This window comes from Saimiri boliviensis, chromosome 8, assembly GCF_048565385.1.
Source record: "Saimiri boliviensis isolate mSaiBol1 chromosome 8, mSaiBol1.pri, whole genome shotgun sequence".
Lineage (NCBI taxonomy): Eukaryota > Metazoa > Chordata > Mammalia > Primates > Cebidae > Saimiri > Saimiri boliviensis.
In genome coordinates, this window is record NC_133456.1 from 20,996,014 (window position 1) to 21,014,339 (window position 18,326).

The window sequence follows — 18,326 nt, forward strand, 5'->3', positions numbered from 1 at the left end:
GAAATGTTTCCAGTTTTTCCCCATTCTGTATGGTATTGGCTGTGGGTTTTTCATGGATAGCTCTATTTTGAGGTATGTTCAACTACCTAGTTTATTGAGAGTTTTTAACATGAATGTGAATGTATGCTGAACTTTATCGAAAGCCCTATCTGCATCTATTGAAATAATCATATGGTTTTTGTCTCTAGTTCTGTTTATGTGATGAATCATATTTATTGATTTGCATATGTTGAACCAACCTTGTATCCCAAGATGAAGCCTACTTGATTGCTTTTTGTTGTGCTGCTGGATTCAGTTTGCCAGTATTTTGTTGAAGATTTTTGCATTCGTGTTCATCAAGGATGTTGGCCTGAAGTTTTCTCTTTTCTTGTTTTGTCGTTGCCGGGCTTTGGTATTAGGATGATGTGAGCCTCATAGAATGAGTTAGGGTGGGGTCCCTCCTCAATTTCCTCGAATAGTTTCAGTAGGAATGGAACTATCTCTTCTTTGCACATCTAGTAGAATTGGACTGTGAATCCATCTCATACTGTTTTTTGATTGGTAGGATTTATTACTGATTCAATTTTGGAGCTCATTATTGGTCTGTTCAGGCAATGAATTTGTTCCTGATTCAGTCTTGGGAGAGTGTATATGTCTAGGAATGTATCCATCTCTTCTAGATTTTCTATTTTTGTGTGTGTATAGAAATGTCCATAGCAGTTTCTGATGGTTTTTATTTCTGTGAGCTTGCTTTGAACTCAACCCAAAAAATTTTAACGGACTCAAATTGGTTTACCAGTATCTTTCAAGAGGAATTTCAATGGAATTTTTCATAATTTGTACCTTTTTTATATCAAAAACATTTTTAACTAGTGAAAACAAAGAACACGTTCAAAATCAGGTAGAAATCAGGTTTCCTTTTAATTGAATACTTAATTCACAACTTTTCCTTTCTTGCTGCTACTCTGGTAATAATTAGGTCCCACCTCTTTAGAACATTGCAGCTGACCAGACAGAGCCAGTGTGAACACGGCCCCCAAACTAGGGCTTTTGGAATAATGAGAGCTAATCAGCCTCTCCCTTCACTTAGAAAGGGACTAAGTGAAAGGGCCCAAATCTTCTTTGTCCAAACACATAAAACCAGGAGGTCAACGCCAACATGGAAACCAAAATGTATCAGGAATGAAGTACAGTACCCCTTGACATACTCAAGGTCAAGATGGGTTTGCAGAAATTGTATCTGACCATCTGGCCTCTGCTAGCAGATATGGCCCCACCCCAGCATTTTTAAGAGATGTTTTTGTTTCTATTATTTCCCCAAGGGGTATAAAATCTAGTAAGAGGAATATAATGAATCAGAATATATCAGCTCACTCACAAGGAAGGTTTCTGGGTAATGGTTTTTAGTTGCTGAGCTTATTCAGCACATTATTTCAAAAAGTGGCGGCTACAGGTTTAGGTAGGACACACAACCCCCATTTTTTTCAGTGTAAGAGGCCAAGACCCCTGATCATCAAAATAAGTTATTTTGTATATTACAGTGCACAGGACAACAGAGGGAAAGACACTTTCTTGAAAGGTGACTAAAAGGCATCTTGCAAAAGGTCCATATCACTGAAGTGGAAGGACTGGAGCCCAGTGCCTCATGGCCGTCATTAACTTGACCCCTCCTCTTCTTTGGTTGCAGTGGCTTCAGAGGGAGCTGTTTCTTGTACTTGTTCTGCTGGCTGCTTCTTTTCTTCCTCTTCCTCATCCTCATCCTCTTGGGGATAGAGGTCTGGGTATTTCTGCATGCATTCCTGCATGGCCCGGAACTGGTCTACACAGTCTGACCCCTTGATCTCCTCCTTGCTATAGTGGAAGCAGGAAAAGGCCGACTTGAACTGTTCCCCACAGGGGCCACTGGCCATTCCTCCAAGGCATGGGCAGTTCCAGTTAATGTTTCCATTTGGCAGTATCAATCCTGGAACAGGAAGGTAAGCAAGGACAATGTGAGAGATGTTCTCTCAAGTTTCACAAAATACAAAACTGGTCCAGTCTTCACAGGCTACTGAGGTGGTGCAGAACAACAGGAACCATCGTTGCCTATGGACCGATATCTCAATTTGGATTAGGTTGAAATGCCTAGCACATATCCAGCACTCCTTGGCCCAGCTGGGAGAGAAGCCACCAAGGACATATTTCTCCATGTGTGACACTGAACTATTCTAAGCCACCTCCCAGTACTCTGAGGCTGTGCTCCAAGAATTAAATACTGGGAACCATTTAACCCAAAGAAGAGATGATCACTTGGATGGTTAGTGAAGAGCTTTTTGAAAGCCCACTTTAAGGAAGTGAGGTACTCATCTTCTCTTTCCAATCCCCCTCCCCATATGGATGATTGGGACCACGTTACCCCCAAGCTCCCTGTCCCTTGAGCCCCTCTTGCCCTGCAGCTGCTCTCAGAAGCTCAGCATAGTCTGGAGACTGGTGAAAAGGCAGAGGTTGCTCCTTATGTATTGACGAAGAAAGATGTCTAAGACATGCTGCACAACAAGAAGCTGGTGGCATACTATTAGTGCAAGTGCATTCTTGTAAAAAAATCAACCAAACTGTTAAACTGCACATGTGTTGGGAAGGGAGCAAGGTTTACATGAGTTTTCATTTTCACTATTAATAGGCCTCTTTTGACTTTCATAGCTTGTCTTATCATTGAACTTTATTCATATCTAAATATTTCTTGGTTTTCCAAAAATGCACTCAAAATGATGGCTTCATTTTCAGCTTTGTGACACACAGATATATGATTCATATAGAAGCTTCTTACGTGAGTCTTTTTTTTTTTTTTTTTTTTTTTGAGATGGAGTTTCGCTCTTGCTACCCAGGCTGGAGTGCAATGGTGCAATCTCAGCTCACCACAACCTCCGCCTCCTGGGTTCAGGCAATTCTCCTGCCTCAGCCTCCTGAGTAGCTGGGATTATAGGCACGCGCCACCATGCCCAGCTAATTTTTTTGGATTTTTTTAGTAGAGACGGGGTTTCACCATGTTGACCAGGATGGTCTCGATCTCTTGACCTCGTGATCCACCCGCCTCGGCCTCCCAAAGTGCTGGGATTACAGGCTTGAGCCACCGCGCCCAGCCTACATGAGTCTTATCAAGAACCTGAAAGCACTTTCTTAGAGGCCTCTAAAATGTCCTGTGAAATTACACATGATTCTTCACTCCAGGGCAGTACCCAGGCCTGGCGCTCTGCACTAATGTCCAAAGTCCTAGGCAAAACCCTGCCTGCCTCTCAATTCCAGCTTGGGAAGCTCCACTGATCAATGGACCTGCTGTAGCTATTCCTGTACCTTATTTGTGAAATGGGGATAGCAAAGACAATGCCAACTAGTGCTGCCCTCTTAGCAGGCAGCAGACCCCCAGGACCACTAGCAGTTGCAGGTCAAGTTCTCCTGCATTGTGTACTACTAACCCCAGTTTACACACACAGTTTCTGGGGCTCATGGTCCACGTTAGGACTGCAGACTAGGGCGGCAGAATTCCCAGAGCCCATAGCCCTTCATCTACCTCTCAATTTCTGCTTGACAGGTACCTCAGTGCTGGAAAAACATTTGTAAATGCTGCCCCCTGGAGGTTCAAATCTGCTCACAAACCTGCACAACCAGTTTCCAAATGAGAGAATACTGACATGTAAAAACTGTAACGCAGGGTGCGGATCCAAGACGGCCAAATAGGAACAGCTCTGGAGTGCAGTTCCCAGCGAAAACAACGCAGAGGGTGAGTGATCATCCCATTACTGCCCACAGATCAGGACATTCCCGGGCTGAAAAGCGCCACAAGTTTCCAGCATGGCTGTTTCAGCTGGCGCAGTGGGTCTCCCCACACAAAAACTCACACAATTCTGGGTGGCTGTTTCAACTGGCGCCTGGAACACTTAGGAGACAGAGTTGCCCATTCAACTAAAAAAAAAAAAAAAAAAGGGAGGGCTGAAACAGGGAACCAGGTGATCTGGCTCAGTGGGTCCCACCCCCACAAAGACCAGCAATCTGAAACAATCTGGATTGAGAGTTTCACAGCAAGCACAGCTGGACCCAGGACAGCCCAGCTCTATGAGGGGAAGGGCGTCTGCCATTACCAAGGCAGTCCTAACTATACCTCTAAACAAAACCGCAAGGAAGTTCACAGCCCACGGTAGCTCAGCAATGTCTCTGCTGGCAGCCTGTGACTAGGCTACTTCCTAGCTGAGCAAGGCATCTTTGAAAAAAGGCAGCAGCACGTCACGAACTTATAAATAAAGCCCTACCTTCCCAGGACAGAGCACCTGAGAAAAAAAGGCAGTTATGAGTTCCACTGCAGCAGACTTAAATGTACCTGCCTAGCAGCTCTAAACAGAAGAATGGTGCTCACAGCTCGGCACCTGAGCTCCTATAAGGGTCAGACCATCTCCTCAAGCAGCTTCCTGACCCCCATATATCCAAAGAGACACCTCATAAAGGAGAGCTCAGGCTGTCATCTGGCGGGTATCCTTCTGGAACTAAGATAACAGAAGAAGAAACCAGCAGAAACCCTTAGTGTTCTGAAGCTGCCCCAGGTGATCCCCAGGGAAGCAGGGTCTGGAGTGGACATCCGAGAGTCCTACAGCAGAGGGGCGTTTTAGAAGGAAAATTAACAAACAGAAATAACTTCATCAACAAAAAGGACGTACACTCGGAGACCCCATCTGAAAGTCACCAACTACAAAGACCACAGGTAGATAAAGCCACAAAGATGGGAAGAAACCAGCACAAAAACGATGAAAACACCCAAAACCAGAACACCTCTCCTCCTCCAAGAGATCACAACTCCTCACCAGCAAGGGAATGAAGCTGGATGAAGGAGGAGTCTGATGAATTGACAGAAACAGGCTTCAGAAGGTTGGTAATAACAAACTTCTCTGAACTAAAAGAACATGTTCTAACCCAATGCAAAGAAAATAAGAACTTTGAAAAAAGGTTTGACAAAATGCTAACAAGAATAAACAGCTTAGAGCAGAATATAAATGACCTGATGCAGCTGAAAAACGTGAGAACTTCACAAAGCATACATAAGTTTCAATAGCTGAATTGACCACACAGAAGAAAGGATCAGAGATTGAAAATCAACTCAATGAAATGAGAAGGCAAGATTAGAGAATAAAGAGTGAAAAGAAATGAACAAAGCCTCCAAGAAATATGAGATTATGTGAAAAGACCTAATCTACGTTTGATAGGTGTATCTGAATGTGACAGAGAATGAATCCAAGCTGAAAACACTCTTCCGGATATTATCCAAGAGAACTTCCTCAACCTAGCAAGACAGGCCAATATTCAAGTCCAGGAAATACAGAGAACACCACAAAGATATTCCTCAAGATCAACCCCAAGGTACATAATTGTCAGACTCACGAGGGTTGAAATGAAGGAAAAAATGCAAAGGGCAACCAGAGAGAAAGGTCAGGTTACTCACAAAGGGAAGCCCATCAGACTCAAAGCGTATCTCTCAGCAGAAACCCTACAAGCTAGAAGAGAGTGGGGGCCAATATTCAACATCCTTAAAGAAAAGAATGTTCAACCTAGAATTTCATATCCAGCCAAACTAAAGCCTCATAAGCGAAGGAGAAATAAAATCCTTTATGAACAAGCAATTGCTGAGAGATTTCGTTGCCACCAGGCCTGCCTTACAAGAGCTCCTGAAAGAGGCACTAAACATAGAAAGGAACAACCAGTACCAGCCACTCCAAATGCGTACCTGTAAGGCTGGCTGCCTCGCTGGGAGCTCAGACACGCCCACTTCTGCACTCAGTACCTAGCCCACCTTGGAAAACCCCGCTGCACTCAGCTCTGCACTTGACACCTAGCCCACCGTTGGAAATCCCCTCTGCACTCAGCACCAGGATCTGCACTTGACACTAAACTCTGCACTCGGCACCTAGCCAGCCGTTGGAAAACCCCACCAAAATTTAAAAGCAGCCCCAGCAAAACCTGCCCCATAGCATATGGCCCCATCCAGCCTGCTCACCAGAAATCCTGCCTACCTACCTATAGCAGCTTGCCACGTCCATATCCTGTTCTCCACAGCCAATCAGAGCACCTTCCCTCCCTATATAACCCCATGCCTGAGAGAAGTCAGGTGTAACTTCTCTGGCCCCCTTTCCCTGGACCATAGAACCTCACCCAGGAGCCGAATAAACTGGCATCTACTGTTCTCATGTAGGCCTCAGTTTCCTCATTTTAAACTCGGCAATAGACCTCACAGAGAATAAACCTTACCAATGGTGCCGAAACCTGGGAGGAGTTGTAAGACCTCTCCTGGGGGAAACTGACTCCTTCATCTGAAGCCGGACCAGGAAACCGCTCCACCACAAGGTAAGACTTCTGTTGCCTACAGCCTTTCCCACTGCTTGCCTCGTGGACTCCCTGCTCGTAATTGTGGCCACGTCAGGGACTCTTTTTCGTTTCTCGCCGTGGGCCCGGAGCCCTGGCCTCGTCCCGATGACCTGAGCATAGAGGAGATGTCCCTACACTCTTGTCCTCTCCCCGTGAGGGGTTTCTCAGGGTCAGGATTCTGAGGGAGGCATCCCCACCTTCCTGAACCCTCCTGTATTCTCCGATGTCCGGAAGTGCAGTCTGGGACGCCTTCCGAACATCTCCGCAGTAGCGGCCGAGGTTTGGGTATTCAGAAGCCCTGTTTTCAGACCCAGGCCCTGCCTAACAGCAAGACCAAATCCCCGGCTTACAGCACTAAAATGTTTGTCTCAAATCAGCCTTTCGGCACATAAGCTCCCATCTAGGAAGTAACTGTACTTTTGGTTTCTCTTCCTAATCCCGAATGAGTGAGTGAGTTTATGTGTAGCCCCATGGCCTGATGGCTATGGGGTTTGTGTGGGCCTCGACCCGTGGTTCCATGGGGACATCATAAGGCATAATGGTGATTTACCTCAGGAAACTGAAGGTGACCAGGCCCGGGGGTTATACGGGTATATCTTAGCCAAGACGCCCTGAAACATGCCTTTGGGGACATGGCCGGGAAGACATAAGACTGGTCTCCCTCTCAGGGGGGTACCCACCCTTTGTCCATTAATCCTGTATGTGGTTCCGTTTTTACTGTAAATTTGCTAGCTTCATTAGGCTCCTACTAGCCGATATACAGTTGTCCAGGCTGCTTCCCTCGAAATAGCAGCTATTCTGCAGTGGGTATAACACCTTCCGGTGTCCCCACATCGCCCTTAGTTAACTGCGGAAATATGGGTAATCAGGAATCTCACCCAGACCCCAAGTCGCCACTAGGATGCCTAGTCCAAAATCTACCCAAACTGGGCATTTCCATTAAAAAGAAGAGGCTGCTTTTCCTCTCCACCATGGCTTGCCCACAGTATCCCCCAGACAACCAGTCTAAGTGGCCTCCAGAGGGCACACCTGACTTTAATGTCCTGACAGACAGACAACTTCTGCTGAAAGAACAGTAAACGGTCCAAGGTTCCCTACGTGCAGGCTTTCTGGTACCTTCGCTCCCGCCCCGCCCTCTGTGCCTCCTGTACCACCACCCAGGTTCTACTGGCCAAGGAAACTTCCTCATTGCCCTCTGCTCCTCCACCCTCCTCTTCCTCCCTTTCTGACCCCGACCCACCCAAAGAACTCTCCCTTTCCATTCGCCAGACCTACCGAACCCCCGCCTTATGCAAAACCTCAACCCCCTCCTGCTCCTCCTCTTCCGAGTTCCAACCTGACCTCTCCCGTTAGTGCCCACACTCGCTGGCACTGCACTTCCAAAGACAAAACCTCTCTCCTTTGTCCTCTCCGCGAGCTGGCTGGTGTGGACGGTGTTGTCCGAGTGCATGTTCCCTTCTCCCTCTCCGATCTATCAGCCATTTAAAAGTGCCTAGGGTCGTTCTCCACCAATCCTACTGCTTACACCAAAGAATTTCATTACCTCACCCAGGCGTATGACCTTACCTGGCATGACACCTTATGTAATCCTGTCCTCCAACCTTACACCACATAAGCGTGATCGCATTCTTACAGCAGCCCGAACACATACCGATCAGGTACATCTCACAAACAAATGCCGGTAGGTGCGGCGGTGGTACCCGAGGCCGACCCTAATTGGGACTATCAAACTGGTCCTGATGAAAACGCAGCCGCTTTCCTTAACTGATTAACTAATGCTATGATCCTCCATACCCAGCTGGATCCGGCCTCCCTAGCAGGGGATACAGTCCTAGCCAACCACTTCATCTCCAAGTCAGCGGCTGATATGAGGAGGAAACTTTAAAAAGCTGAAGAGGACCCCCAAACTCCCATACAAGACCTGGTAAACCTGGCATTTAAAGTTTTTAATGGCCGAGAGGAAAAAGCTGAGGCCACCCGTCAGGCCCGGCTGCAGCAGAAAGTAAGCCTCCAAATCCAGGCTCTTGCAGCAGCCCTGAGGCCGGCAGTCCACCGAGCACCCAGTGGAGGGGGTCCATCAAAACCCTTCCAAAATTTTTAGGGCCCCACCCGGGCCCTGTTTTAAATGTGGCCAGGAAGGACACTGGGCGCGGCAGTGCCCCTGTCCTCTTCCTCCTCTTGGACCTTGCCCAAATTGCAAACAAGCTGGACACTGGACGGCTGACTGCCCATCCCAGACTACAGGCTCACCCCCAACACCTCTATGTGAGGGGCAAGCTGATCCGCAGGAAGCAGTCCCTTCGCTTGAACTTCTTGGCCTTGTGAACGACTGACGGAGCCCGGACTCGAGGACCCCCATCACCCTCGCTGAGCCCAGGGCAACGCTGCAAGTAGTGGGTAAGTCAATTTCCTTGTTAGTGGGTACGGGGGCTATCTATTCTGCATTGCCTTCCTATTCAGGACCTAACATACCTTCCCAGGTTTCAGTCATGGGAATTAATGGAAAGCCTTCCTGTCCTAACCAAACTCATCCCTTAGCCTGTGTCCTTGAGACATCCCTTCTCCCACTCCCTTCTAATCACACCCTCATGCCCAGTCCCCCTTTTAGGACGAGATATTCTCCAAACTCTGGGGGCCACTCTCCAACTCACTGGCCCCCCACACTCAAGCCCATCACCAGCCCACCTCCTCTTGCCACTCTTAACCGACACCATGCCCTGTCTTAACCCTTCGCCTAAACCCACTATTCCTCCTGAGGCAGTCAATCCCTGGGTATGAGACACCGCCAAGCCCATAGTGGCCAGACATCACATGCCAGTTAAGATACTTCTAAAAAATCCTACCCACTTTCCCTCATGTCTTCAGTTTCCCATCTCAAAAACCCACCATCAGAGCCTAAAGCCTATCGTCACCGACTCCTAGCCCAAGGACTCCTTATCCCCACCAGTTCCCCCTGTAATATTCCTATCTTGCTGGTCCAGATGCCGTCCGGCAAATACCACCTAGTTCAGGACATATGCCTTATCAACGAGGCAGTGGTACCCCTCCACCCTGTGGTCCCCAAACCATACACCCTATTATCAAGCATTCCCTCCACTACCTCCCATTTTATGGTTCTTGACCTCAAGGATGCCTTCGTTACCATTCCCCTACACCCTGAGTCTTACTTTCTCTTTGCCTTCACCTGGACTGATCCAGACACCAACCTGTTACAACAGCTCACCTGGACAGTCCTGCCCCAGGGATTCAGAGACAGCCCTCATATTAAGGGGAGGAACTGAGTCTAATCAGGACTGGATCTTCTTAAACAATGAGATCGCCCTTCTGTGGGGAACATTCCTGTGTGAGACCCCCAAAAGGCGTGAGTCTCACTATACGGTGAGTTTGATCCCAAACACAGTTTCCTGTTGGAGGCAGTTGAGCTATCGGGAAAAAGGAACTGAAAGATGAATGATCAGTTTCTAATATCAACCACGATATCGTTTGGGCCTAAAACTATGCGGTGCTGCTAGACCGAGTGACTCCCTACCAGCAACCAGTTTCTGCTTTTAACTTTTTATGACTCTTTCTTTAAGAATAAGCTTTAGACTTTTCTTTACTTGCCTGACTGCCTTGTACCCTAGATAATGGTTTAACTGTGGGAATATTTGCAAAGCAAATGCCACTATACGGGATGGCTTTGATCCCTGACTCAGAGACTCCTGAATGGGGGAGTTGAGATAAGTTGAGTCAGGAGCAGACAAAGGAGAATCTGGTTAAAAGATATTCTGATGAGGAAAACCAGAAAACCTTTTCACATCTCAGTTCTAAAACAAGATCAAACCAGAAATACCTGCAGCCAGGAGGAATAATGTCTGGATGTAAACAAGCTTTGTGACCACAGGAAATTCTGTTACTTTTTACAACCACTGATTGTGTATCTGACTTCTCTATTGTATAGGCCATGTAAGGTATAGATTTGCATTTCCTCTTGCAATGATGTAAACCAGAGCAAAGAAAGTGTATTTATTCCTGGCCTTTGAAAAATAAAATTTGCCGTTTAGGCACGGCCTATCCAGCCCTCCAGATCCCCGTTCTCTGTCTCTCTTATTTCTTCAGGCGCATGCTCTCTTCCAGGTATTGGGACCCTCTTGCAGGTCGAGAGACCCCCAGCAGACGTGCCTACCCGTCCCGGACGGTCCCCGACACCCTTCCATGGGAACAAGCCCCTAAAATTATTACTGAAATCCACCAGTCCTTACATATAGGGCCTAAGGCGTTACACCGCTTTGTACAGACCCTCTTTTTCTTGCCAGGTCTGCAACAGACGACTGAGGAGGTACACAAAGCTTGTGTTACTTGCTCTAAGGTCTCGCCTCAGGGAAGCTTGAAGCCACAGTTTCCTACCCACCAAATGCGTGGCAACCTGCCGGCCCAAGACTGGCACATTGATTTTACTCATATGTCCACTCACAAAAAACTCCGCTACCTCCTAACCTTTGTAGATACTTTTTCTGGATGGATTGAAGCCTTTGCCACCTCCAGGGAAACCGTGGACACAGCGGCCTCCCTCTTGACTCAGGAAATCATCCCTTGTTTCAGCCTACCTGCAAACATCCAGTCAGACAACAGTCCAGCATTTACAGCTCGGGTGGTCCAGCTGGTTGCCAAGTCTCTCAACATTTCCTGGAAACTACATATCCCCTACCACCCTCAGTCATGGGGTAAAGTGGAACAGGCTCATGGCATCCTCAAAGATCATTTAGCCAAACTCACCACTGAGGTAAAACTCTTGGCCCACCCTCCTTGCCCTGACCTGGGTCCGAGCCACCCCATGGGGACCAATGGGCCTGAGCCCCTTTGAATTGCTGTACAGACAACCTTTTCTGGTTTCCCACAATCTCCTGGTACAACCACCTCCTCTAGCCTCCTACCTCCCCTACCTCTCTCTCCTCTGCCACTTACTTAGGGAACATGCGGATTGTACTCTCCCCATTGTCCCAGGACCAGAGGACCCCCATCCAGCAGCACTCCTCCAGCCAGGTGACAGTGTTCTCCTCCAGGAGCTCAAACCAGGATCTCTAGAGTCTAGGTGGTCAGGACCCCACATCGTTATCCTAACCACCCCTATGGCCACCAAGCTCCTGGGTCATACCCCGTGGTATCATGTATCCTGCCTCAAACTGGCCCCCCAAAATGATCAATGGAGATCCAAGCCCTTGGGCCCCACTCGCCTCCATCTCACCCGCGGCCCCTACCTGTTGAATCCTAACCCTTCAAGTCCTCCTTCTAACAATACTTCTAGTGTCCCCTCTTAAGGTCAACCCCTACTATGTCTGGCGGTTCCACCTCCAGGAATCTTGGACGGAAGGCCCTACCACTAAAACCCAAAACATTGCTGCTATTACATCAATGAAACGGGTCTAGTAGAAGAGAACGTCAGCACTCTCTATTGCCTCCAACAAGACCTCCGAAGAAAACAAAATGCACCAGGCTCTTCTCTTACCTGGTGGCATTCCCCCATCCTCGCCTGGCTGGCTCCTATTAACATCCCCATTATCACTGTTTGTCTTTTGCTAATGCTAGCCCCTTTTGTCCTCAGGTTTCTACAAGCTCGTATAAGGGAAATTTCCAGGGTGGCTATAAACCAGATGCTGTTTCACCCCTATGTCCAACTCCCAACCGAGGCACCAGCCAACTGACCCTTTCCCCTCACTCCACCCCTATTCAGCAGGAAGTAGCCAGAAAGCAGTGGCGTCCCATATCATCAAAAGGGTTGGAATGTAAGGCCAGTTGCCTCGCCGGGAGCTTAGACACGCCCACTTCTGCACTCAGCATCTAGCCCACCTTTGAAAACCCCTCTGCACTCAGCACCTAGCCTGCCGTTAGAAAACCCCACCAAAATTTAAAAGAAGCCCCACCAAAACCTGCCCAATAGCGTATGGCCCATCCAGCCCGCTCACCAGAAATCCTGCCTACCTACCTACAGCAGCTTGCCATGTCCACATCCTGTTCTCCACAGCCAATCAGAGCACCTTCCTTCCCTATATAATCCCATGCCTGAGAGAAGTCAGGTGCGACTTCTCTGGCCCCCTTTCCCTGGACCGTAGAACCTCGCCCGGGAGCTGAATAAACTGGCATCTAATTGTTGTCACGCAGGCCTCAGTTTCCTCATTTTAAACTCAGCAACAGACCTCACAGAGAATAAACCTTACAGTACCAAATAGTAAAGAGCATTGACACAACAAAGAAACTGCATAAACTAAAGGGCAAAACACCCAGCTAGCATCAAAACAGCAGGATCAAATTCACATATAACAATATTAACCTTAAATGTAAATGTGCTAAATGCCCCAATCAAGAGACACAGACTGGCAAATTGGATAAAGAGTCAACACCCCTTGGTGTGCTGTATCCAGGAAACCCCTCTCACATGCAAGGACACACATAGGCTCAAAATAAAGGGATGGAGGAAGATTTACCAAGCAAATGGAGAGCAACAAATAGCAGGAGTTGCAATCCTAGTCCCTGATAAAACAGACTTTAAACCAACAAAGATCAAAAGAGACAAAAAAGGACATTACATAATGGTAAAAGGATCAATGCAACAAGAAGAGCTAATGATCCCAAATATATACGAACCCAATACAGGAGCACCCAGATACATAAAGCAAGTTATTAACCTACAGAGAGACTGAGACTCCCACACAATAATAGTGGGAGACTTTAACACTCCACTGTCAATATCAGACAGATAAATGAGACAGAAAATTAACAAGGATATCCAGGACTTGAACTCAGATCTGGACCAAGCAAACCTAGTAGACATCTACAGAACGCTCCACCCCAAATCCATAGAATATACATTCTTCTCAGCACCACATCACACCTACTCTAAACTTGACCACATAATTGGAAGTAAATCACTTCTCAGCAAACGCAAAAGAATGGAAATCATAACAGTCTCTCAGACCACAGTGCAATCAAATTAGAACTCAGGATTAAGAAACTAACTCAGAACTACACAACTTCATGGAAACTGAACAACTAACTGGCTCTTGAATGTTGACTGGATACACAATGAAATGAAGGCAGAAATAGATGTTCTTTGAAACCAACGAGAACAAAGACACAATGTACTAGAATCTCTAGGACACATTTAAAGCAGTGTCTGGAGGAAAATTTATAGCAATAAATGCCCACATGAGAAGCAAGGAAAAATCTAAAATCGACACCCTATCAAAACTGAAAGGGCTACAGGAGGAAGATAAAAAAAACTCAAAAGCTAGCATAAGACAAGAAATAACTAAGATCACAGCAGAAACGAAGGCGATAGACACACAAAAAACCCTTCAAAAAAAAATCAACAAATCCAGGAGCTAGTTTTTTGAAAAGATCAACAAAATAGACTGCTAGCCAGATTAATAATAATAAAAAAAGAGAATAATCAAATAAATGCAATAAAAAACGATAAAGGGGATTATCACCACTGATTCCACAGGAATACAAACTATCGTCAGAAATTACTACAAACAACTATTCACATAAATCAGTACACCTGGGAGAAATGGATAAATTCCTGGACACTTGCACCCTCCCAAGCCTAAACCAGGAAGAAGTCGAAACCCTGAACAGACCAATAACAAGAGCTGAAGTTGAGGCAGCAATTAATAGCCTACCAACCAAAAAAAGCCCAGGTTCAGATGGGTTCACAGCCGAATTCTACCAGACATACCAAGAGGAGCTGGTATCACTCCTTCTGAAACTATTCCAAACGATCCAAAAAGAGTGAATCCTTCCCAAATAATGTTATGAGACCAACATCATCCTGATACCAAAACCCAGCAGAGACTCAACAAAAAAGAAAACTCCAGGCCAATATCCATGATGAACATAGAAGCAAAAAGCTTATACCATGATCAAGTGATGCAAGGCTGGTTCAACATATGCAAGTCTATAAACATAATCCACCACATAAACAGAACCAAAGACAAAAACCACGTTTATCTCAATAGATGCAGAGAAGGTCTTCAACAAAATTCAACAGCCCTTTATGCTAAAAACTCTCAATAAACTAGGTATCAATGGAATGTATCTCAAAATAATAAAAGCTATTTAAAACAAACCCACAGCCAATATCATACTGAATGGGCAAAAACTGGAAGCATTCCCTTTGAAATCTGGCACTAGACAAGGATGCCCTCTCTCACCACTCTTATTCAATACAGTATTGGAAGTTCTAGCCAGAGCAATCAGGCAAGAAAAAGAAAGGGTATTCAAATACGAAAGGAGGAAGTCAAATTGTCTCTATTTGCAGATAACATGATTGTGTATTTAGGAGACCCTATTGTCTCAGCCCCAAATCTCCTTAAACTGATAAGCAACTTCAGCAAAGTCTCAGGATACAAAATCAATGTGCAAAAATCACAAGCATTCCTATACACTGATAATGGACTTAAAGAGAGTCAAATCAAGAACGAACTGCCTTTCACAACTACTACAAAGAAAATAAAATACCTAAGAATACAACTAACAAAGGATGTAAAGGACCTCTTCAAGGAGAACTACAAACCACTGCTCAAGGAAATGAGAGAGGACACAAACAGATGGAAAAACATTCCATGTTCATGGTTAGGAAGAACCAGTATTGTGAAAATGGCCATACTGCGCAAAGTAATTTATAGATTCAACACTATCCCCATCAAGCTACCTAAGACCCTCTTCACAGAACTGGAAAAACACACCTTAAACTTCATATGGAACCAAAAGAGAGCCCACATAGCCAAGACAATCCTAAGCAAAAAGAACAAAGCTGGAGGCATCACGCTACCTGACTTCAAACTCTACTACAAGGCTACAGTAATCAAAACAGCAGGGTACTGTGCCAAAACAGAGATATAGACCAATGGAACACAACAGAGGCCTCGGAGTCAACGCCACACATCTACAACCATCTGGTCTTTGACAAACCTGACAAAAGCAATGGGAAAAGGACTCCCTGTTTAATAAATAGTGTTGGGAAAACTGGCTAGCCATGTGCAGAAAGCAGCAACTGGACGCATTCCTGATACCTTACACTAAAATTAACTCCAGATGGATTAAAGACTTAAACATAGCACCTAACACCATAAAAATCCTAGAAGAAAACCTAGGCAAAACCATTCAGGACATAAGCATAGGCAAGGATTTCATGACTAAAACCCCAAAAGCATTGGCAACAAAAGCCAAATGACACAAATGGGATCTAATTAAACTCCCGAGCTTCTGTACAGCAAAAGAAACAATGATTAGAGTGAACTGGCAACCAACAGAATGGGAAAAAATTTTTGCAATCTACCCATCTGACAAAGGGCTAATATCCAGAATCTACAAAGAACTAAAACAGATTTACAAGAAAAAAACAAACCCATTCAAAAGTGGGCAAAGGATATGAACAAACACTTTTCAAAGGAAGACATATATGAGGCCAAGAAACATATTTAAAAATGCTCATCATCACTGGTCATTAGAGAAATGCAAATTAAAACCACACTGAGATACCATTTCATGCCAGTTAGAATGGCAATCATTAAAAAATCTGGAGACAACAGATGCTGGAGAGGATGTGGAGAAATGGGAACACTTTTATACTGTTGGTGGGAGTCTAAATTAGTTCAACCACTGTGGAAGATAGTGTGCCACTTCTTCAAGGACCTAGAAATAGAAATTCCATTTGACCCAGCAATCCCATCACTGGGTATATATCCAAAGAATTATAAATCGTATTATTATAAACACACATGCACACCTATGTTCACTGTGGCACTGTTTACAATAGCAAAGACCTGGAACCAACCCAAATGCCCATCGATGATAGAATGGACAAGGAAAATGTGGCACATATACACCATGGAATACTACGCAGCCATAAAAAATGATGAGGTTGTGTCCTTTGTAGGGATATGGATGAATCTGGAAACCATCATTCTCAGCAAACTGACACAAGAACAGAAAATCAAACACCACATGTTCTCACTCATAGGTTGGTGTTGAACAATGAGAACACATGGACACAGGGAGGGGAGCATCACACTCTGGGGTCTGTTGTGGGGGACGAGGGGAGGGACAGTGGTGGGTAGGGAGGTTAGGCTGGGATAACATGGGGAGAAATGCCAGATATAGGTGAGAGGGGGATGGAGGCAGCAAACCACATTGCCATGTATGTACCTATGCAACAATCCTACATGTTCTGCACATATACTCCAGAACCTGAAGTGCAATAAAATATATATATATATATATATATATATATATATATGAAATCTAATAGGATTCTACCCAGAATAAGCTGGATGGGAATGATAGTTTAATACACAGTATAATTTTAATCTTTCCGTAAAACTGATTTAGTATTAAATATGTTTAATTATTTAAAATCTTATAAAGTTTTTTATTATAGAACAAACCAAGTTTCTTAGAAGACTGGCCATGTCTAAAAATTTAAAGTAAAATTTTAAAGCATACTCTTCATTAAACTTATTTTTGATCATACTTTTAGCCATATTTGTAGCACTACCTCATCTTTTCACATTTACTGACTAGTATTGGCACTTTCAGACTATTAGTCTTTGATATATATATATATATATATATATATATATATATATATACACACACACACACACACACACACACACACACATATGTGGGTAACCCCCCCCCATATATGTACTAAGAAAGGAGATCTAAGCAGAATCCTGGCACAATTAAGACCTGGAGAATATCTCAGTTTATAGTGTTACTACACAGTTATTTCCTTTTATATAATATTTTATATAATCACATATTTGTTTATAGAATTAGGGCTTGGAGAATATCTCAGTTTATAGTGTTACTACTCAGTTATTTCCCTTTATACAATCCTCTATATATAATCCCATATTAGTTCATAGAATGAGTGCCTAAAGAATATCTTACCACTCAGTTATTTCCATATATATATATATTAGTTTATAATCGGAGGAATGCCTAGAGTAGATACAGTACAGAGCATGAATTAAGGAATAAGCAGCTTATAATTGGAGGAATGCCTAGAGCAGACACAGTGCACAGCATGACTTAAGGGAAAAACAGTTACAACAGAACAAGAATCCATGGCCCAGGCAGCAGCGTTCAGTATCGTAAAGATACCTGTTGTATGGCAGGCTTGGGGCAAGAGCCACTCTCCTGATAAAGGAGTTGTAGGACCTTGCTCCATTTCTTGTGGAAGGCTGCCCTCGGAGCGGCAATCGCCCCTTGGTGACTGTGAACTTTATCAGCTCTTGTTACTGTGCTGCTGGAAAAGCATTCCCCTATAGAACTCATTGGAAACTGCAGGCAGGTGGCATAGACCCTGACAGCTCTGTCACTGCTATGTGACTTAAAGCATCCTCCTATAAATATTCTTAGCTTGTCCATAGATATTGAGGTATTGCACACTGCACCCTCTTCACTGTGCACAACCCACCTTCAAGCCTCGGTGACCTAAGGAGAATGGACTCCTTGCTGCGCACTCTCCACCTCCCAGCCTAGGTGACCTAATAGGGGTGGACCCCTTGTTTTATTGCTCACAACCCTATCACTATCCTTAAAGATGACTTCACTCACTGCCCTGCCCCCTTACCTATACACAATAAATACTCACACTTCTGGACATTCAGGGCCTCACCTGACTCCACTCATAGGTGGCGTGGCCCCTGCAGTCCAGCTGCGTTTTCCTTGTACTTCTGTGTCCTGTCTCTTTATTTCTCGGATCCTGCGCCTCAGCACAGCATAAGGCACATCCCACGACCCTGTGGGTCACTGGCCCTACATCTATCTATATATAAGTAACTCAGTGCAAACTGACCAGGTGGTTGATTAAAAAGTACACAAGCCGGGTGCGGTAGCTCACGCCTGTAATCCCAGCACTTTGGGAGGCTGAGGCGGGTGGATCACGAGATCGAGATCGAGACCATCCTGGTCAA

The 18,326-nt window shown here is 45.2% G+C and overlaps 1 protein-coding gene across 1 annotated transcript in view; it reads right to left on the minus strand.

Annotated features, from left to right (window-relative positions):
- Positions 1–881: 881 nt before the first annotated feature.
- CHCHD4 (coiled-coil-helix-coiled-coil-helix domain containing 4) overlaps positions 882–18,326 on the minus strand; it is a 29,107-nt gene continuing 11,662 nt past the window's right edge. The window contains exon 3 of the mRNA XM_003926177.3: positions 882–1,942. Coding sequence (XP_003926226.1) covers positions 1,635–1,942 — 308 coding nt within the window. The 3' untranslated portion in view covers positions 882–1,634. The remainder of the gene's footprint in view (positions 1,943–18,326) is intronic.